At 68.4% G+C, this 19,675-nt stretch overlaps 2 protein-coding genes across 3 annotated transcripts; both read left to right on the top strand.

The window, feature by feature from the left end:
- The first annotated feature begins 1,125 nt into the window (after nt 1–1,125).
- On the top strand, nt 1,126–6,793 carry GLTP (glycolipid transfer protein). Its single transcript, XM_068911711.1, has 5 exons — nt 1,126–1,390; nt 4,298–4,359; nt 4,771–4,904; nt 5,660–5,810; nt 6,418–6,793. Exons 1-5 carry the CDS (start codon nt 1,288–1,290, stop codon nt 6,598–6,600), a joined length of 633 nt encoding a protein of 210 aa, XP_068767812.1. The 5' UTR covers nt 1,126–1,287; the 3' UTR covers nt 6,601–6,793.
- A 385-nt stretch (nt 6,794–7,178) lies between these two features.
- On the top strand, nt 7,179–18,770 carry TRPV4 (transient receptor potential cation channel subfamily V member 4). 2 transcript variants are annotated; one of them, XM_068911678.1, is made up of 16 exons: nt 7,179–7,222; nt 11,716–12,105; nt 12,696–12,868; nt 12,950–13,102; nt 13,182–13,322; nt 13,564–13,862; nt 14,194–14,373; nt 14,451–14,609; nt 14,772–14,864; nt 15,023–15,096; nt 15,231–15,396; nt 15,746–15,812; nt 16,055–16,371; nt 16,523–16,650; nt 18,385–18,506; nt 18,625–18,770. In XM_068911678.1, the coding sequence occupies exons 2-16, from the start codon at nt 11,738–11,740 to the stop codon at nt 18,768–18,770; spliced, it is 2,586 nt and encodes an 861-aa protein (XP_068767779.1). In that variant the 5' UTR covers nt 7,179–7,222; nt 11,716–11,737. The 2 variants fall into 2 exon arrangements, with proteins under 2 accessions (XP_068767779.1, XP_068767780.1); XM_068911679.1 differs by lacking the exon at nt 7,179–7,222 and adding an exon at nt 8,134–8,488.
- Nucleotides 18,771–19,675: the final 905 nt, after the last annotated feature.

Genomic DNA, 19,675 nt, shown 5'->3' with positions numbered 1-19,675 from the left:
TCGTTTCGCCTTCCGAGACACAAAAGCTGCGTTAAAACAAACAACTCGGCGATTTATTATTAATCGGAAACGTTCAAATCACAAGCCATCGAGAAATGGGGGCGCCTGGGCGCAGGCGCAGGGCAAACGGGTCTCTCGCGCGCGCCCCTCCGTCAGACCGAGCGCTCCTTCTGCGCGTCCCAGCCATCGCAGTGGGGAGGCCGTCGCTCGGGTCGGAGCACGTGTGTCACCTCTGGGGCGAGGGGGCCGCAGCGCGGCTCCCCCACTTTCTGCCTTCACTGGCGTTATCGTGCCAACGCCCTCCGCACGCTCCTGCTGAGCCAACTGCTTTTTTTTTCTCCGCGTGATAACATCTCTTAAGACAAACGAGCAAAGATCAGTATCGTCCCCGGCTTGTTTTTCAAGAACAGTCTCGTGAAAAATATCTGGGCCCCTGTCACTGACAAATCCCCTCCCCAAATCTACTCTTAATAGATTCATTCATTTCTTCTGCACCTCTCACCGCTTGCTCTCCCTCAGCTTTCGTTTCACAGTGTTTGCTCTCTTCAGTTGTGGAGACGGAGCAGCTGCGCGAATTCAGACCTCTCTGGGCAAGAGCTCGATGCGATTTTTCCATCCCCAACTTTTTGGAGATACATTTAACCACTTGTTTGTTAGCGCTTAGGTTTGTTTGTTTATTTCAGCATACGCCGGATCTCGCAGAGACGGGGAGTTATGCGCTGATCAAACCATCTGGTCGATATAAAAAATTTATCCTCGCTAAATAATTAACAGCTAGATTAGAAAGCTTCATTAAGGCCAGCAAAGGAACGCCTGGTGCGGGGCCAACAGCGTATAGATAAAGGAGGGGGAGGAGCGGCCAGCTCTGCCCGCGCAGGCTGCCAGGGCCACGCTCTGATATCCCCGCGGCCCCAGGCGGAGGGGACCCCTCGCCCGGGCCGGGCCAGCCTCCCCCTCCGCGGCCCCGCTGCCAGGCCTCGGAACAACCGGCCCGGGCGCCGCCTCGCCGCCTCTGTCACGACAGGCCGCGTCACGACGACGCCGCCGCCGCCACCGCCGGGGCTGTGAGGCGAGGCCCGCCCCCGAGGTCGGATTGGCCGGCGGCGGGGCGGGCCGCGCGCGGCGATTGGTCGGGGCGGGGTGGGGGCGGGGCTTCGGGCCGGGCCGGGGTCTCGCGGCCGCGCCCCGCCCCGCCCCTCGCGGCAGTGGCGCTGCCGGTTCGGTCCCGCTGCCGGTTCGGTTCGGCTCCCGGTTCGCGTCCCGGTGCCGGCGGCGGCGGCGCGGGCCATGGCGCTGCTGCTGGAGCACGAGTTCAAGCCTCTGCCGGCCGACAAGCAAATCGAGACGCTGCCCTTCCTGGAGGCCGTGGCGCACCTGCCGCCCTTCTTCGGTGAGCCGCCGGCCGCCGCTGGGCAGCGGGGCGGGGGGGGCAGGCGCCCGGGGGTCCCGGGGGGCCTGGGGCAGCCGCTGCCGGGCCTCCGGGCAGGGCGGCAGGGCCCGCACCCGCTGCCGCGCCGGACCGAGCCGTCCCGGGCTGCGGCCGCCCTGTCCGGAGGGTCCCGGGTCTCCCCCCCCCCCCGTCCCGGTGCTGGGTGTCCCCAGGTCCCGGGTGTCCCCGCCCCCCCCCCATCCTGGTGCCAGGGGCCCCCAGGTCCCAGGTGTCCCCCCTCCAATCCCATCCCGGTGGCCCCAGGTGTCCCACCGTGCCGGTGCCGGGGGTCCCCAGGTCCCAGGTGTCCCCCCTCCAATCCCATCCCAGTGGCCCCAGGTGTCCCACCGTGCCGGTGCCGGGGGTCCCCAGGTCCCAGGTGTCCCCCCTCCAATCCCATCCCAGTGGCCCCAGGTGTCCCACCGTGCCAGTGCCGGGGGTCCCCAGGTCCCAGGTGTCCCCCCTCCAATCCCATCCCAGTGGCCCCAGGTGTCCCACCGTGCCAGTGCCGGGGGTCCCCAGGTCCCAGGTGTCCCCCCTCCAATCCCATCCCAGTGGCCCCAGGTGTCCCACCGTGCCAGTGCCGGGGGTCCCCAGGTCCCAGGTGTCCCCCCTCCAATCCCATCCCGGTGGCCCCAGGTGTCCCACCGTGCCGGTGCCGGGGGTCCCCAGGTCCCAGGTGTCCCCCCTCCAATCCCATCCCAGTGGCCCCAGGTGTCCCACCATGCCAGTGCCGGGGGTCCCCAGGTCCCAGGTGTCCCCCCTCCAATCCCATCCTGGTGGCCTCCAAGTCCCAGGTGTCCCATTCCCCCCCCCCCATCCCGGTGCTGGGTGTCCCCAGGTCTCAGGTGTCCCCATCTCCCCCATCTCGTCCTAGTGGCCCCCAGGTGCTGGGTGTCCCCCCCAGCTCATCCTGGTGCTGGGTACCCCCAGGTCCTAAGTGTCCCCGTTCCCCATCCCAGTGCCAGGGGCCCCCAGATCCCAGGTGTCCCTGTCCCCCTGCAGCCCTGGTGCTGGGGGCCTCTAGGTCACAAGTGTCCCTGTTTCCCCCCCCCCCCCCATCCTGGTGCCGGGTGCCGTGTCCTGGGTACCCCATTTCCCCCCCCCATTCCTGCTGCTGCGTGTCCCCAGTGCCGTGGCCCCCCCGGCCCGGGTGCCAGGCTCGGTCGGAGCAGGCCCCCGCGCAGCCCGGGTTGCATCACGGCAGCCCGGGGCCAGGCAGGCGGCAGCCCGTCAAACCCGCCGAGCAGCAGCGTTGGGAAACGTGCCGCGGCCTCCCGGGTGCCGTGCTGGGGAGGCCGGCCGCCCGCCGGCCGGGGACCTGGTCCTCATCCGCCCACCCTAAAGCTGCCTCCCGGGACAGGCCTTCAACGGGCTGTCGGTGCGCCCTGAAGTTTGGTTAAAAACCAGAGCTGAGCTGGGACAGCCTCGTGCCAGGTGTTGCGGCGTCTCCCGCGCCCCTTCCCCGCCGTCGCCGGCCGGCCCGGGACGAGATGCCGAGCGGCCCTGCTGCGTGGGTGCACTCAGCCTCGAAGCCCCGTGGGGCTCGATCCCGGCTCGTGACGGCGCTCAGACCGCCCCGGCCGCGGCGCCTGGGAAACCGGGCAGGAAATGCTGCCTTCCCCTTTTCCACGGGCTGCCCCGCACCTCCGGAGCCAGGTCTTCCCCTCCGTCCCACTGGGAAGAGGCTCCGGAGCAACTGGGGAGCTGTGGGCTGCGTTCGCGGCCCCGCAGCGCCCGGTGCTGCCCCGCTCGCGCTTCTGCGGCGCAGCCGTGCGTGCCGCGCGCTGCGGCAGCCTGATGCTGCGCCGAACGCCCTCGCACCACAATAGCCGGTGCTGTCCTGCCCCGGGAGCCGCTGGCCTCCCGCAATCAATGTCTGCTATTATGTTGGCGGCGCTTTGAAAGGCTGGAGCAGAACGTAGCGACCGCGGCGGCTGGTAGCTGGCAGGGAGGGTCCTGTGCATCGCGAGAGCTGGCGGTGCTGGTCTGTGAAATGCCCCGAGTTTTGGGAGAGCCAAAGGACGGGCCACGAGGGGCGGGCAGGACGTGGCTGCGGGGTCAGCCGGCAGGGCTCCGCCGTCCCGGCCGCAACGCGCCAATCCTCGCGTAAGGCCCGCTGCTCCGGAGCCAGATGTGGCCGTCGGCTCTGGGGCAACCCGGCAAAAATCCCTTCCTGTCTCTGCGCTGGAGGCTGCAGCTGAGCACGGGGAACCGGAGAGTGAAGGATGGGTCTGGACGGAGCTGCCGCGCTCCAGGTGTGACCGAGCACCCCTCCTCCAGGCTCAGCCTGCCGCTCCGTCCCTGGAGACGGGCGAAACGGGGCTGCGTTCAAAGCCACGTCGTGGAGATCGCGGAGGCCAGAGGGCCGTTCGCGTGGTCTGTGCAGGAGGGAGAGCTGTCCCGGGATCGCCAGAGGTAGCGCTGGCGGTGTCTGGGCCAGCCCCTGCTGTGGCAGCCCTCAGCCAGGGCTTTACCAGCTTTTCCTGGGTAAAAGCAGTGCCTTTACTGCGTATTTACCGCGGGGTATCGCTGCAGTATCTCCCCCGGGGTAACATTCTCCTAGCCCGAGACTGCTGGCAGCCGTCGGGGGCTCCCCGTATCTTTGGGGTTGGGAGATGAGTGTAAAGCTAAAGGACTGCTCTTCCAGCCCGAATTTCACATCCCTGCTGAATTGCGCCCTGGCAATCCCTTCCCGGAGCAGCTGCTCCCAGGGGCCTTGAGTGAAACCTGAGCGGCTCCTTCCAGCCTGATCCACATGTGTCTCTTGGTGCCTTTTGCCTGCTGCTAAGGTGGAGCTTGTTGGCTCTGTGGTGTCTCCTGTGCAGCCCTAACGGCCAGTTTTCCTCTCTCTCTCTTTTTCCACAGATTGCCTTGGGACACCCATCGTGTACTCGCCAGTCAAAGCAGACCTAGCTGGAAATATCAAGGTATGAAAGGGCACACGAGAGCTCTGATTCCTCACCTGTGCACAGGTTCATCTAACGCACGTTCTCCTGCATCAGGAGCACTTGGACGGGGTGAACTCCTCTGAGGCAGAGATGCTTTGGGAATGGAGAGGCAAGATCCAGAGGTGTTTAAAAGGGCTTCTTCCCATGAGGGCTTCTGGGCTCTGCAGTGGCTGCTCTTGGTCACATGCATTTATTAGCTAGGTTTATGAGTGAAACCACCAGTTAGCAGCTGTGGTGCTCGCTGCAAGCATCACAGGACACATCTGCCTGAGCTGCAGCCGTAAGCGGCTATGAGAGCGCTAACCCCTGCTCTCTGGATGCCATGCATTTCCGCTCTTCTCCTTCCCCGGAGACTCCAAACCTGATGGCTCCCTTCTGTGATCGTTTCAGAAAATTCGAGCAGTTTATGAATCCAACCCTGCCAAGTTCAAAACGTTGCAGAACATCCTGGAAGTGGAGAAGGAGATGTACGGCTCAGCATGGCCAAAGACAGGTGCAACACTGGCACTGATGTGGTTGAAAAGGTGACTCATGGCATCAGAAGCTGTGCTGGGCTCTGGGGTGTGTCTCGGTGCTCAAGGAGTGGTTTGACTGCCGACAGGAGTCTGTTGCAGAGAATACCTGCTGCCTTGGTTTTGGACTAGCTACAGAAATGTTGGCATGTGCCGTTTCTCTTGAGGACCATTTGCTCTGTGTGTAAAGGATGTTTCTCAACCTTGAAGTCCAAACAGCCCAGGTCTGGTCATTCCCTTCAGGCTGGGTTTGAACGAGGCAACAAGGGGAGAGGCAATTCGAGGGAGCAGGCTGACACATGGGCTGCACGAGCAGAAATACATCGAGCTCTTTGAGCAAGGCAGGTCTTAGTGCTCCTCGTGCTGGAGTTCAGCAGTGTGTGTTTAAAGGCTTGACCTTGGCTGATGTTCTCCTTTTGAGTGTTCAGATGAACATGTATTTACATTCCACTAAATCCCAGCTGGCCTTGAGCCTTTGTGCCACTAGCTTAAACCTCCTCCGAGAGGGATGTTGCCTGAGCCATGGGTTTCTAGAAGTGGCCTGGACCACGCAGGGCTCGTGAATGCGTGGCCGGTGCAATAACGTGGGTGATCGCCTTGCTGAAGGTGGCATTGCGAATGCAGGAGACCTGCGCTTGTTCGAGTCAGCCAGGCACCCTGCAGGGCCTGCCTTCGCCAGGAACACGTGAACGTGCAGGCGCCGAGGAAGGGTTGCATCCAGAGGAGGCGGCCAATTTCCGTGCCTGACAGCTCTGCTTTCCACACAGGGGCCTGAAGTTCATGCTAGTTTTGCTGCAGAGCATCTCTGATGGCGAGAGAGATGAGGAGCACCCAAACCTCATCAGAGTGAACGCCTTGAAAGCTTATGAGATGGCTCTGAAGAAATACCATGGCTGGATGTTGCAGAAGCTCTTCACCGTGAGTGTTTGCTTTGCTGCTGGGGCTGCCAGCAGTGCTTCTTTAAGGCCAAACGCTCTATGTTAGTTGCCCTGAGCAATGATCTGGTTTAGGATAATTAAGGGCTTGGGACCATGCTTAGATGCACAGACCCTCGATTTATTTTTAATAGTATTTCCAGGGGAGCTTCTCTGACACCCCTGCTTCAGCGAGGTTCCAGCAGTGACTCCCCGAACGCTGTGACTCTTTGGAGTACCCGGGTGGAGGCTGTTACTGCTGGGGTTGGCCCCGATGAGCCCCATGGAGTCCTGGCTCTGGCTCGGAGAGGCAGGGGAACAGAACCTAGAAGGCATCTGCTCCGAGGGGGCAAGCAGGGCCCTGCCAGCTGGTAGCGGGGTGGCCGTGACAGCGTTCTGGGATGGCTACTTTGGAGGCTGCTATGTGCAGAGAAAGCTGTTCTGGCTAATTCTCTGGAGTGGAGGTTTCCTCACAAGCTGACAGGCTCGGGGGATTTATTAGCTTTGTGGGACTGGGACTAGCGTTCACGTGGCCCGTGGCAGGTGCTCTTCCTGTCCGCAGCTGACAGAGCTCTCTAACGGTCTTACAATGTTTCCCCCCTGTTTTGTAGGGCTCAGTCTACGCTCTTCCGTACAAGTCGGATTTGCTTAAGGCTTTAGAGAAGGGTAAAGAAGTAAAGGAGGAGGAGACCATAGAGAAGATTCGCCAGTTTCTGTCAAGGGTCACCCCCATCCTGGATGCAATTTATGAAATGTATACAAAAATGAACGCAGAGCTGAACTACAAAGCCTAACGCTTGCACAGGACTTGTACAGCTGAGAATACAGTGCAATGATTACTACCTACATCTTAATCACTGTGACAGCTAGGGCTCTTGCCGGTTGTCAGATGACTGATTCTGGCCCGGATCTGCAGTGGATAGCCCGTTTTTAAAAGAATAACTTTCTATGGAGAATATGGCAATAAAACAATGATATCCCAAGTCATCTTAGAATTGCACAAGCTTTTGTACAAAAGAGAAAACCGAGTGTTTCTAGTCCTTACCAGTGGGCTTATTTATGGCGCGTTACGCGAAATGAAGTGTGAGTGGCAGCGGTGTCTAGTGGATGCTCTTCTGCCTTTGCCGTGGCCCCCCGGCGCGATGCAGGCGGCCGCGGGGGGTCCGGGGGGGCGGCTGGCCGGGAGGGAGACCGGCAAGCCATCTGCCACGGAGGCGTCGGTGAGCGAGCGCCGGCTCCCCCGGCCCCGCGTGGGAGCGAGAGCGCGGCCGCGGCGCCCGGCGAGCGTGGGAACCCGCGGGCCGCCCCCGGGGCGGGACGGGGCGGGCCGGGCCGGGACGCGCCGCCCCCGGGGCACCGCGGCGGGCAGCGGCCCGGAGCGGCCCGGCTGGCGGCACCCTTCGCGGGACGTGTGCGGTACGGGGGGGGGGGGGACCGGGCCGGGCCGGGAGGTGGGGGGTCGCACCGGGGCCGGGGGGTCCCGCTGGGTCGGGGGGGTCGGGGCAGGGCACAGCCCCCCCCCCCCCCGGGGCAGGACTCGGTCCCTGCAGTGCGGGCTCAGGCCGGGGCTGCGGGTCGAACCGGGCACGGCGGGGGTCGGGCTCCCCGGGCTGCGGCGGGGGCCCTGCTCCGGCCGCCGGGGCAGGGGGGGGTCTCACCGCCCCGTCCTCCCGAAGCGCCTGGGGAGGCTGCGTGGACGCGGGCTGAGGCCTGCCCCGCCGCTGCTGCGGACCCCTCGCGCAGGTCAGAGCATCCCTGCCTGCATCCCGCCCGCTCCGGCGGGAGCTGCTCTGCCCCGCTGCCTTCGCCGCCCGCCGTGCGGCAGCCGGCATGCGCCCGCTGGGGTCGTCCGGGCCCGGGCACCCTCTCCGTCGAGGCGCGGGCGGGCGGGCGATGCGCCGGGCCGAGAGGCCGGGCAACCGGCTTCCCTCGGGCGCTCTCCCGCGGGGCCAGCGCTTGCCGTTGGGCGCTCTGCCCGGGGTGCCGTCGGTCCCGCCGGAGCGGGACCCGGCCCGTCGGCGCTGGGAGTCGAGGGGCTCCGCAGCGGCGGGGCTGGAGCCCATCCTGCCGGGACGGGGACGGGCGAGCGGGCTCCTCGCAGCCCCGGGCTTTGCGGGCCGCCGTAAGGCGATGCCGGTGTTTGTGCCAAATGCCGCTTCAGGGTGTGTTCACCGGGGGAGCCCGGGGGAAGGTGTAACAAACAGGGTTTTGAAACGCGTTTGCTAAACTGCGGAGTTAATGTATGGCCGCTCTCGCCCAGGTGAATGTGGCCCAGTCAGGGCTGTTTATTTTGGAAAGGAACTGAAGCTAGCTGGGGCTGCTTTGATGCTGGCTGAGAGTTTCCAGCAGGGCTGACCGGGAACACGCTGCGGTTTAACTGATTCCCTCCTACCTGGAGCCCCTCAGCTCGAGGTGCCCTAACGTGGCGAGAGTCCGCGCCACCGCTGCCTGCCCCGGGCCAAGCGTCCCGGCGGCTCCCGGCACCGGCGTTCGCGCCTCCCCGGGGAGCTGGCCGCCGAGACCTGGCCCGGTTGGAGCTACCGTCGTGGAAAGGCCAGAGAAGCGGTGGGAGCGCTTGTGGCAGGGAGCAGGCCAGAGATTTATGTTGGATGCAAGTAAGCACGGCTGTGCCACGAGCCTCGGAGAGAAGTGAGCTGCACGTTGACTCATTCACTCCGTGGGGTGAGGAAATCTGAAAAATAAAAACCCAAATAAATGACAAGCCAAATAAAACCCAATTGACAACACCTTTCCAGGCAGCTGCTGTGCCCATGGGACCGTCTGGGCTTATGGGACGGGTCAACGATGCCATAATTTCCAAAGCAAACTTCCTCTCTGCGTCGCTGACACCAGCGTTAGCCCTTACCGCCCTACCTGTGTTTTCCACTTCTGTCACTCGCTTCCGTTTTGCATCTCCGCCGGCTCCAGCTGCGCAAGCAGCCCGGAGGGCGGCCGGCGCCTGCCCTGCCTGGCCTCGCCGGGGCCGGGCCGTCACCTGCCTGGCGCGGTCGCGGCTCTCCCGAGTGACGGTGACAACGTAGCGTAAATACAGCCGGGCTGACCCCTCGCGAGGCGCCCGGGGCTGTCCCGAGCTGCTCTCCCCGGATGGCAGCCGGCGGGGATGTTCTGACCTGCCCTGGGCTTTTTTTGCCGCTTGGAGCAGACCAAACCAAACCCGTCGCCGGGCCTCCCGAGCAGATGTGTTCCTACCAGGGGGCCAGTTTCCGTTTTGCCTGCTGCCGGGTGATTGCCCGGCTGGCGCGCGCCGGCGGGGAGCCGGGCGGAGAGGAGACGCGGGAGGCGCTCGGCGGCGCCGCAGGCTCGGCGGGGATGCGCGGGGTGGTCGCGCGGGGCTGCGGCCCGCCGGCTCTGCCGGGACACCGGGAGCCCCAAAGCCGTGGGCCTGCCGGGGGGCTGCGTGGCCCCGTCCCCGGCGGTCCGTCCCGGGAAAGCCAGGGTGGAGCCCCTGGGTGCCCTGCTGCTGCACGTGCCCGCTGCCCTCCCGGCGCCGTAAGGAAGGCAGGAAAACGGGCAGGGATGCGAAGGAGCAGCGCGGCCTCTCTGTCTTCCCGTTTTTGCCCCGTCACCGGGCTGCGTGGGGCGAGCGCTGAGGTTTAGCGGCAGGAAGGACCTCCTCGGGCGCCGCCAGACTGTCCCCCGGGCTGCCCCGGAGCCGTCGGCGGGGCCGCCTGGGCGCGGGCCGGGCTGGCCTGGGTGCTGCGGGGCAGCAGCAAGAAAAACCACCAATATTTGCAGCACCAGCTTGGCAGGCGCGGACCCACGGTGACGGGCAGGGGACAGCCCCGAGCTCGCCGCGCGGCCGAGCCGCCGGTTGGGTCCGCTCAGCCCCCGTTCCCTGCTCGCTGCCGGCCGCCGCGTCCCAGCCGCGCGGCGTCACCCTGCGGGGCCCGGCTGGCTGCAAGGGGCGCAGGGCTGCAGCTGGCGCCCCTCGGCCTGCGGGGGGTTCCCCGGCCGGGGGTCGCGGCGCTGACGTTGCAGCGGCGATGCCCGGCCCGGCCCTCCCCAGCGCCGGCTCTTCCCGGAGCGATGCCGGGCAGATCAGGTTGCCTGGAGCGCGGAGGTGTAAAATCCGCACTGGTATGTTGTGTGTTCGGGTTGACCCTTGCAGCGCTGGCCCCTTCCCTGCCGGCGGCCGGCTGCAGCCGCCTCCTCGGCGCGATGAGCGGGGACGGCGCGATGAGCGGGGACGGCGCTCACAGCCAGGCGCCGCGGGGGGACCGGCCGGGCTCTCGGCCTTCGTGCAGGCACGGGGGGCTCAGCACGTCTCCGGGGCCGTGTCTGCGCCGTGGCCGGGCTCTCGGCCCCCCGCTGTCCCTGCTCGCCGCCTCGCCAGCGGCTGAGGACCCTTCTTGCGGCCGCTGGCCCCGGCCGCCTGGCCCTGCCCTGGGCTCCGGCCGCGTTGCGCAGTCTGGGCTATATTTGGAGCTTTTCTTTAAAGCTGTGCTTTGCCTGTGGTTTGGGCTGGGATTTCCAACCAAGCGGGGAGAAGTTCGGTGCTTCGCCCTCATGCAAAGCCTGTGGTTGGGGTGGGGGGGGTCGGCAGGCTCCGAAATCCCCTCTCTCCTCTGCTGGCTAAACACAAGCAGGCTGAGCGGGAGCGTGCGGCGGCCCGGGCTGGGGGGCGAGCGAGAGCCCCCGGCCCGGCCGGGCTCGGCGCCGCGCTAGCAGGTGCACGGGGAATCGCTCGCAGAGGGGACGGCTGCCTGGAAGGGCCCCCGGAGGGGCCGTCGCCCCGGCTCCGCTACTGCCCCGCGTCTCCCGGGGCTCTGCCGCCCCGGCGCCGGCGCTTCCCCGCGGGCTGCCGGCCGGCGGGCACGGCCGCCGAGGCCCCCGCTCGCCGGCAGGGTTTCGGGGGCCGCTGGCAGCCGCGCCGCTGTAATGACCACGCTGCCTAATTAGAAGCGTGTTATCCGGCCGCCGGCCCGGCCCGGCCCGCGAGAAGCAAGCCCCACATTTTGGCTGGTTGGACAAAGCTGCAGCGGAGCAGAAAATGATATGTTTCCCGGCTGCTTTTTCTGTCCCTGACCCCAGAGGCTGGGTTTGAGCACGAGGGCTGAGAGTATTGCTTCGGGGACGGGAACCGAGCCCAGACTTCTCGGTTTCTGTTCCTACTGTGTTTCTCGGGCAGGTTTTCACGGGAAGCCGGGCTGGGGAGAAGCTGAGGTTCCCGATCTCCCTGCCTGGCCCAAAGCCGGCTCGGGCGGCCGGCCCTTCTCCCGGCGGGAGGGCGCCGGCGCGGCCGCTTCCGGAGCCCTCCCGCCGGGCAGGGCGCTCCGTCTTTCCCACGGCTGTGCCAGCGCTTGGCGCTCCGCGCTCGGGGCGCACGTTTCCTCAAGTCTCATTTCCCTCTTCGCAAGCGAAACCCTTAATTTCTTTGGTCCTGGGCTCGCTTTGTTCCCTCCCTCCGGCACGGGTGCTGGTGGCCGCCGCAACCCTCCTCCTCCTCCTCCTCTTCCTCCTCCTCCGCGCTCCCGGCCCGACCCGGCGTGGGCTTTCCGCCCCTCGGCTGCCCGCGGCGGTCCCGGCCCGGTGCAGGGTGCATCCCGGCAATGTTTTCCTTCCTCGGGCGGCGGATCGGCGCGCACAGGGGCTGCTCTGCGCCCTGTCCCCGGCTGCCCCGGCACCGACCGCCCGCCGCGCAGCGGCACCACCGCCGCCGCCGGGCTCGCGCCCTCGCTTAAAGCAGGGCTCCGCCGCCGGCTCTGGGGGCGGCGGGGGTCCGGCGGCGGCCGCAGCCCCCCCCAGTACGCGGGGGTCGGCCGGGGGTTCGGGGCGGCAGCGATCCGGGGGCGATGCTCCGCCGGGCGGGAGGGGATGGGGGGCTCGGCGGGGGGGTGTCTGGGCGCTCCCCGGCGGTGCTGACTCCGGCCCCCCCCCCCGCCGCGCAGGTGAGCCCCGCGGAGCCGCGGCATGGCCGAGGCCGAGGACCCGCCGCCCCGCGAGGCCGGGGACGGCCCGGGCGACGACGGCTCGCTGCCCAACGACTCCTTCCCGCTCTCCTCGCTGGCCAACCTCTTCGAGAGCGAGGAGAGCCCGGCGCCCGCCGAGGCCGCCCGGGGCCCCGCCGGCGCCGGGGACGGCAAGCCAAACCTGCGCATGAAATTCCAGGGGGCCTTTCGGAAAGGCGCCCCCAAACCCATGGAGCTGCTGGAGGCCACCATCTACGAGTCGGCCGTGGTGCCCGCGCCCAAGAAGGCCCCCATGGACTCCCTCTTCGACTACGGCACCTACCGCCACCACCCCAGCGAGCAGCGGCGCTGGCGCCGGCGGGTGGCCGAGTGAGTACGGCGCCGCGGCGGGGAGCCGGAGCGATGGGGTCGGCATGGACCCCCCCCGCCCCCGGCCGGTGAAAGAAGGCTCTGTGCACCGCCGCCCCGGCTGCCATCAATGGGCTTTTTCAGGAGGGCCTCCACCCTCCGGCCCGCGCCAGGAAACCGGAGCCGGGGCCGGGGAGGGGGGGGGGGGGGGCCGCCCGCCGCCGGGCGCACAATGCCGCTCTGTGCCGGCGGCTCCCTGCCCTGCCGGGCCCGTCACCCGGCATGGGCGTCGCGCCGGCCCCGCCGGGATGCTCCCCCCGGGGGTGGTGATGCCTAATGACAGGGCCGGCCGGAGCGACCGCCGGAAAGTTGGTGTGTGGGGGGGGGTCTCCTGCTGACGTGGTCCGGCCTGGAGCTTGGGAGGCAGCTGCCCCCGTCCCGCCGCTGCCGGGGCTGGGACGTCCCCGCCGCGGCCCGTCACAGCCGGGAACGCCGAGCGCTGGCCAACCCGGCCGGCAGGGTTGTCCTGCTGCCGGGGGAGCCCGCAGGGACCGAGCGGCACCTGTGGGAAACTGAGGCACGGAGCAGGCCTCCCCTCACCCCCCTTGCAGGAAGCCGGCGCAGGGCTCCAAGGCGCCCGCCCCCAGCCCGCCGCCCGTCCTCAAGGTCTTCAACCGGCCCATCCTCTTCGACATCGTCTCCCGCGGCTGCCCGGCCGGCCTCGACGGGCTCCTCTCCTTCCTGCTGGCCCACAAGAAGCGCCTGACGGACGAGGAGTTTCGAGGTGAGCCGGGGGGCCGCCGGTGCAGCCCGGAGCGCCGGGTCGGGGGGCGGCCGGCGCCCGCTGAGCGCCCCGCGCCCGCAGAGCCCTCCACGGGGAAGACCTGCCTGCCCAAGGCGCTGCTCAACCTCAGCGGCGGCCGGAACGACACCATCCCCGTCCTGCTGGACATCGCCGAGAAGACGGGCAACACGCGCGAGTTCATCAACTCGCCCTTCCGCGACGTCTACTACCGAGGTAGGGCGGCGCGGCGGGCACGGCGGCGGCGGCGATGCCGGCCCCCGGGGGCTGACGGGGCGCCCCACCGCCGCCGCAGGTCAGACGGCCCTGCACATCGCCATCGAGCGCCGCTGCAAGCACTACGTGGAGCTGCTGGTGGAGAAGGGGGCCGACGTGCACGCCCAGGCCCGCGGCCGCTTCTTCCAGCCCAAGGACGAGGGCGGCTACTTCTACTTCGGTGAGCGACGCGCGGGGCCGTGCGCGGCGGAGGCGGCCGGCAGCGCCCGGAGCAAAAGCCGGCGGCGGCCGGGGCGGCGCGCGGTGGCCCTTGGAGGAGGGAGCGGGTGGAAGGGGGCCGGCGGAGCGGTCGGGGCCCCGCCGAGCGCTGAGCCCCGGCGCAGCTCGGTGCACCCGGGGCGGCTCGCCGGGCAGCGAGGGCACCGCGGCGCCGCCACGGCCTGCCTCTGCCCGCCGCCCAGGCGAGCTGCCCCTCTCCCTGGCCGCCTGCACCAACCAGCCCCACATCGTGCACTACCTGGCGGAGAACGGGCACAAGCAGGCGGACCTGCGGCGGCAGGACTCCCGCGGCAACACCGTGCTGCACGCCCTGGTCGCCATCGCCGACAACACCCGCGAGAACACCAAGTTCGTCACCAAGATGTACGACCTGCTGCTCATCAAGTGCGCCAAGCTCTTCCCCGACACCAACCTCGAGGCCCTGCTCAACAACGACGGTCTCTCCCCGCTCATGATGGCTGCCAAGACCGGCAAGATCGGGGTACGGGCTCCCCTGCCCCCCCGGCCGGCCTCCCCCCCGGTTGTGTCCCTGCTAGCCAGCGCACCGCCAGGCTCCCAGCTGAGCCCTGGCACGCTCGCTGCATGTCCCCAGCTGGCAGTCGCCCATGCCACCTCCCCAGCCATTGGTAGGACGTGGCGGTGCTCCTGGCCGGCTTATGGGTCAACTTAAAAATGCAAAAGCTGGGGTGCGCCAGGGGCTGCCCTCCACAGCTGCGTCCCTGCACCCCGGGGCGTCCCGCGGGGCGGCCGTGAGCGGGGCGCGTGGGGTGCGCGGGGCCCGGCCGCGGCTGAGCGCTCCTGCCCCACCGCAGATTTTCCAGCACATCATCCGGCGGGAGATCACGGACGAGGACGCCCGGCACCTCTCGCGGAAGTTCAAGGACTGGGCGTACGGCCCCGTCTACTCCTCGCTCTACGACCTCTCTTCGCTGGACACCTGCGGCGAGGAGGTGTCCGTGCTGGAGATCCTGGTCTACAACAGCAAGATCGAGGTGCGGAGGGGCCAGCGGGGCCTGGCGGGGGCCGCGGAGCGCCCGGTGCCCGCTGACGCCTGCCGCCGTCCCCGCAGAACCGCCATGAGATGCTGGCCGTGGAGCCCATCAACGAGCTGCTGCGCGACAAGTGGCGCAAGTTCGGGGCCGTCTCCTTCTACATCAGCGTGGTCTCCTACCTCTGCGCCATGATCATCTTCACCCTTATCGCCTACTACCGCCCCATGGAAGGCACCGTGAGTCCCGCGGCCCTGTGCCTGCCATGGATGGTGCTTTCTGCTCCAGAGAAGAGCTGCTTGACCCAGCATGAGGGTGCTCAGCGTGGGACCCTGGGGCTGGGAGCGCCGGCGGGTGCCGAGGGGCTCCCACCACGCTGCTGACTTGTCCTCTCCCCGCAGCCCCCCTATCCGTACACCACCACCGTCGACTACCTGCGCCTGGCGGGCGAGATCGTCACCCTCTTCACCGGCGTCCTGTTCTTCTTCACCAACGTCAGTGCCGCGGTGGGGACGGGGGTCCTCTCGCAGGCGTGGCTCGAGGGTGCCCTGCAGCATTGCGATGGGCTCTGGACTCCGCGACCAGCCCTGCCACGCGCGACTCGCTCCCCCCACGTCCCGGCTCCTCTCTAACCTCTGCCTCTGTCCCCCAGATCAAGGATCTGTTCATGAAAAAGTGTCCGGGCATCAACTCCTTCTTCATAGATGGCTCCTTCCAGCTGCTCTAGTGAGTAGAGAAGCCCAAGGGTCTGCTGAGAGCTGGTGCGTCCCTGGGGCTTGCGAGGGGCCAGCAGTCGTCCTGCTGGCGGGGGACAGGCCAGCTGGTCCCCGTGCTGGGGTTCACACCATGCTCTCCTCCAGCTTCATCTACTCAGTGCTGGTGATCATCACGGCCGGGCTCTACCTGGGCGGCATCGAGGCGTACCTGGCTGTCATGGTCTTTGCGCTGGTCCTAGGCTGGATGAACGCGCTCTACTTCACCAGGGGGCTCAAGCTCACCGGCACCTACAGCATCATGATCCAGAAGGTCAGGCGGCCACAGGGGTCTTCTTGCAGGGCAGGACCTGCTCCTGGTTAGGCACGTGGGGCCAAAAGGAGGATCCTTTGCCTTCTGGAGGGACGTTTAACTTCTGGGTGCGGCTCCAGTTCTTGTCCCTCATGGTCTTGTCCCTGGACAACCCCCAGGGAAGGGGTTTTCTCGGCTCCCCATCATGCACGGAGATGCACTGCGCTGGGAAGGACTGCTGTGCGTGGGAGCTGGGCACTGACCAGTCCCCCGGGACCGGCCGGTCTCTCACAGCACCTCCAGGGGCCGGTCCCCGCGGTGGCCCCTGCTGCAGGCCAGCACAGCTCACCTCCATCTCCATCACTTCCAGATCCTCTTCAAAGACCTTTTCCGCTTCCTCCTGGTCTACTTGCTCTTCATGATCGGCTACGCGTCAGGTAGGCGCCAGCCGGGCACAGGGGGCCGGGGCCAGCGAGTGCGGGAGGGCTCTCCTCTCGCCGCTGGAAACGGGGGCACAGGGAAGGACGAGCCCTGCGGAGCAGCACCCTAACAGGTGGAGGGAGGTCCTGCCCAGCTCCGGAGCTGGGGCCCAGGCTTTCCCACCTGCGCCCAGGCTCGCTGGGACGTGGCCTCCCACGGCCCCACCGGACTCGCTGTCCCTCTGCTTCTCCCTATCCAGCTCTGGTATCTCTCCTGAACCCGTGTCCCAGTGCCGAGTCCTGCGACGAGGAGCCGTCCAACTGCACGGTGCCCACCTACCCCTCATGCCGGGACAGCCAGACCTTCAGCACCTTCCTGCTGGACCTCTTCAAGCTCACCATTGGCATGGGCGATCTGGAGATGCTCGAGAGCGCCAAGTACCCTGGCGTCTTCATCATCTTGCTCGTCACCTACATCATCCTCACCTTCGTCCTCCTCCTCAACATGCTCATCGCCCTCATGGGAGAGACCGTGGGCCAAGTGTCCAAGGAGAGCAAGCACATCTGGAAGCTGCAGGTAGGCCTCGGGGAGCTGCTGAGCAGGGGGGAGCTGTGGGGCTGGCCGTGCCCGTGGGGCTGGCAATGCCAAGGGAGGTGGCAATGCCCACGGTGGGCTCCAGCCTTGCCTCCAGACCCAATGGCTGAGGGGTCCCTGCTGTCCCCGGCAGTGGGCCACGACCATCCTGGACATCGAGCGCTCCTTCCCGGTGTTCCTGCGGAAAGCCTTCCGCTCCGGGGAGATGGTCACCGTGGGGAAGGGCACGGACGGGGCCCCCGACCGCCGCTGGTGCTTCAGGTAAAGGCGGCACCCCGGCAGGCCGGACAGCCCGCCCGGCAGCCGCGGCGGCCGTGCCCGGCCAGGAGGTGCCGGCCGGGGCTGGGGCCGGGGCCGGGGCCGGGCAGCTCTCCGGCGGCAGCGGTGGGCGCAGCAGCCCCCGTGCCCGTTTGCGCGTTCGCCAAGCTGCGTGGCCGGCTGGGCGCACAGCAGGGGCAGCAGATGGTGTTTAAGGCTCCTCGTAAACGTGAAGGACGGATCCGCGCTACCAATTCTGGCGAGTTTCGTGGAGTATCCGGCAGGGATTCTCCATTAGGCCTCATTAGAGCCGGGTAGTTTGTACTAACGTGGAGCCAGGTGCTATCGCCTGGGTCGCTCCCGCGCGGGGCTCACCGCCGCTTGCCTTGGGGCAGGGTGTGGGTGGCGTGGGCCGGCGGGGACGCGGGGATGCAGGTGTGGGGACACAGGGATGGGGACACAGGGATGCAGGCGTGGGGATGCAGGGATGCAGGCGTGGGGACATGGGGATACAGGTGTAGGGACGCAGGTGTGCAGACCTGGGGATGGGGATGTGGGGATGAGGGGACACAGGCGGGACACAGGCGTGGGGACGCAGGCATGGAGGCGTGGGGATTTGGTGATGCAGGTGGGATGCAGGTGTGGGGATGCAGGAATGGAGGCGTGGGGACATGGGGATGGGGACATGGGGCTGTAGGTGAGACAGAGGCATGGGGATGCAGGTGGGATGCAGGCATGGGGACGCAGGGGCGCAGGCGTGGGGATGCAGGTGGGATGCTGGTGTGGAGACGCGGGCATGCAGGCGTGGGGACATGGGGACGCAGGAGCACAGATGTGAGGATGCAGGTGGGATGCTGGTGTGGGGACGTGGGGATGCAGATGTGGGGACGTGGGGACACAGGGGCGCAGGCGTGGGGACGCAGGTGGGATGCTGGTGTGGGGACGCGGGGATGCAGGCGTGGGGACGTGGGGACGCAGGGGTGCAGGCATGGGGACGCAGGGATGCAGGTGTGGGGACGCGGGGACACAGGGGCGCGGGCGTGGGGACGCAGATGGGATGCTGGTGCGGGGATGCAGAGATGCAGGTGTGGGGACGTGGGGACACAGGGGCGCAGGCGTGGGGACGCAGGTGGGATGCTGGTGTGGGGACGCGGGGATGCAGGCGTGGGGACGTGGGGACGCAGGGGTGCAGGCATGGGGACGCAGGGATGCAGGTGTGGGGACGCGGGGACACAGGGGCGCGGGCGTGGGGACGCAGATGGGATGCTGGTGCGGGGATGCAGAGATGCAGGTGTGGGGACGTGGGGACACAGGGGCGCAGGCGTGGGGACGCAGGTGGGATGCTGGTGCGGGGACGCAGGGATGCAGGTGTGGGGACGTGGGGACGCAGGGGTGCAGGCGTGGGGACGCAGGGATGCAGGCGTGGGGACACGGGGACACAGGGGCGCAGGCGTGGGGACGCAGGTGGGATGCTGGTGCGGGGACGCAGGGATGCAGGCGTGGGGACACGGGGACGCAGGGGCGCAGGCGTGGGGACGCAGGTGGGATGCTGGTGCGGGGACGCAGGGATGCAGGCGTGGGGACACAGGCGTGGGGCCTGGGGACCTGGGGATGGGGCCGTGGGGCCGCGGGGCCGCAGGCGCACCCTTGCCCCGGGCAGCGTCCCCGCCGCGCGGGCAGGCTGCCGCCCTGTCCCGGCCGCCGGGCCGCCTCCTCCGGGCGCGCTCGCTCCCGCAGGGTGGACGAGGTGAACTGGTCCCACTGGAACCAGAACCTGGGCATCATCAGCGAGGACCCGGGCAAGAGCGACACGTACCAGTACTACGGCTTCTCCCACACCGTGGGCCGCCTGCGCAGAGGTGAGCGCCGCGCCGGGCCGCCGCGCGGGGCCCCGGCAGCACGCTGGGCCGCCTCGGCCGCCCGTGCCGCCGGCGGGCTGCCCGGGGGGGGCGCCCTGAGCCCGCTGCCGCCCCGCAGATCGCTGGTCCACGGTGGTGCCTCGCGTGGTGGAGCTGACCAAGGGCGCGCAGCCGGACGAGGTGGTGGTGCCGCTGGGCAGCGCCGGCAGGACGGCCGAGGCGCGCGACCGCCGGCCCGGCCCGGCCGCCGGCTCCCGGCTCTAGCGCCGGCGCTGCGGGTGCAGCTGCGGGTGCAGCGGGGCCGGGCCGGGCAGCGCGGCCGCGGGCGGGCGGGCGGGCGGGCGGGCAGGCGGGCAGCCATGCCGTGCCGTGCCCTGCACGCCTCAAGGCCCGTGGTGCTCCCCACACATTTTTGCACAAGGTTTATACGACTATTTATTTAGTAATAAAGGCAGACCTGCAGCCTCCGCCTCCTGGCGTCACTGGCGGCCTGCAGCCAGGAGCCCGTCGCGGCGGGGCGCGTGCCCGTGCTGCGCCATGCTGTGCCATGCCGTGCTGCACTGCGCCATCCTGAGCTGTGCCGTGCTGCACCACGCCATGCCCGTGCTGCACCGCGCCACAGCAGGCCATGCCGGCAGCCCGGCTGCTCCGCCTGCAGCCAGCGGGGCAGGGCCCAGCACCGGCCCGGAGCGGGCTGGAGGCCCCCAGGCCCCCGTGTGCCCGCCGAGCTGCGCCGGGCTGCCCCGTGCCGCGGCAGGGGTCCTGGCTGGCTGCAGCACCCAGCATCGCCTGCTCTGCAGGGAGACGGGGACCCCGGCTGCTGGCAGGGCACGGCCCCTGCCGCGCACTGCAGAGCACCGTGTCGGTGCCTGGCTGGTGCTTCCGGCTGCAGGGCACGGCCGGGCGCCGGGCTGCGGGGCAGGGCTGCAGTGCATGGCCTGCAGCGGTGCGCGAGCGCCATGCAGGGCTGTGCGCCGTGCGCGGCCGCGGTGCGTGTCTTGCAGCGGTGCGCGGCCGCGGTGCGCGAGCACCGTGCAGGGCTGTGCGCCGTGCGTGGCCGCCGCGCGTGCCCTGCAGCGGTGCGCGGCTGCGGTGCGCGAGCGCCGTGCAGGGCTGTGCGCCGTGCGCGGCTGCGGCGTCGCTGGGGACCGTGCTCCACTGGAGGGCAC

This window comes from Struthio camelus, chromosome 17 (assembly GCF_040807025.1).
Source record: "Struthio camelus isolate bStrCam1 chromosome 17, bStrCam1.hap1, whole genome shotgun sequence".
Lineage (NCBI taxonomy): Eukaryota > Metazoa > Chordata > Aves > Struthioniformes > Struthionidae > Struthio > Struthio camelus.
The sequence above is the reverse complement of the archived record's forward strand: the minus strand, read 5'-3'. Positions and strand labels throughout refer to the sequence as shown.

Coding starts and splice junctions, on each gene's coding strand:
- TRPV4 (XM_068911678.1), top strand. CDS start 11,738: ATGGCCGAGGCCGAGGACCCGCCGCCCCGCGAGGCCGGGGACGGCCCG. Junction 15,097..15,230: donor GGCTCCTTCCAGCTGCTCTA/GTGAGTAGAGAA, acceptor GCTCTCCTCCAG/CTTCATCTACTCAGTGCTGG. Junction 15,397..15,745: donor ACAGCATCATGATCCAGAAG/GTCAGGCGGCCA, acceptor CATCACTTCCAG/ATCCTCTTCAAAGACCTTTT.
- GLTP (XM_068911711.1), top strand. CDS start 1,288: ATGGCGCTGCTGCTGGAGCACGAGTTCAAGCCTCTGCCGGCCGACAAG. Junction 1,391..4,297: donor GCACCTGCCGCCCTTCTTCG/GTGAGCCGCCGG, acceptor CTTTTTCCACAG/ATTGCCTTGGGACACCCATC. Junction 4,905..5,659: donor GCACTGATGTGGTTGAAAAG/GTGACTCATGGC, acceptor CTTTCCACACAG/GGGCCTGAAGTTCATGCTAG.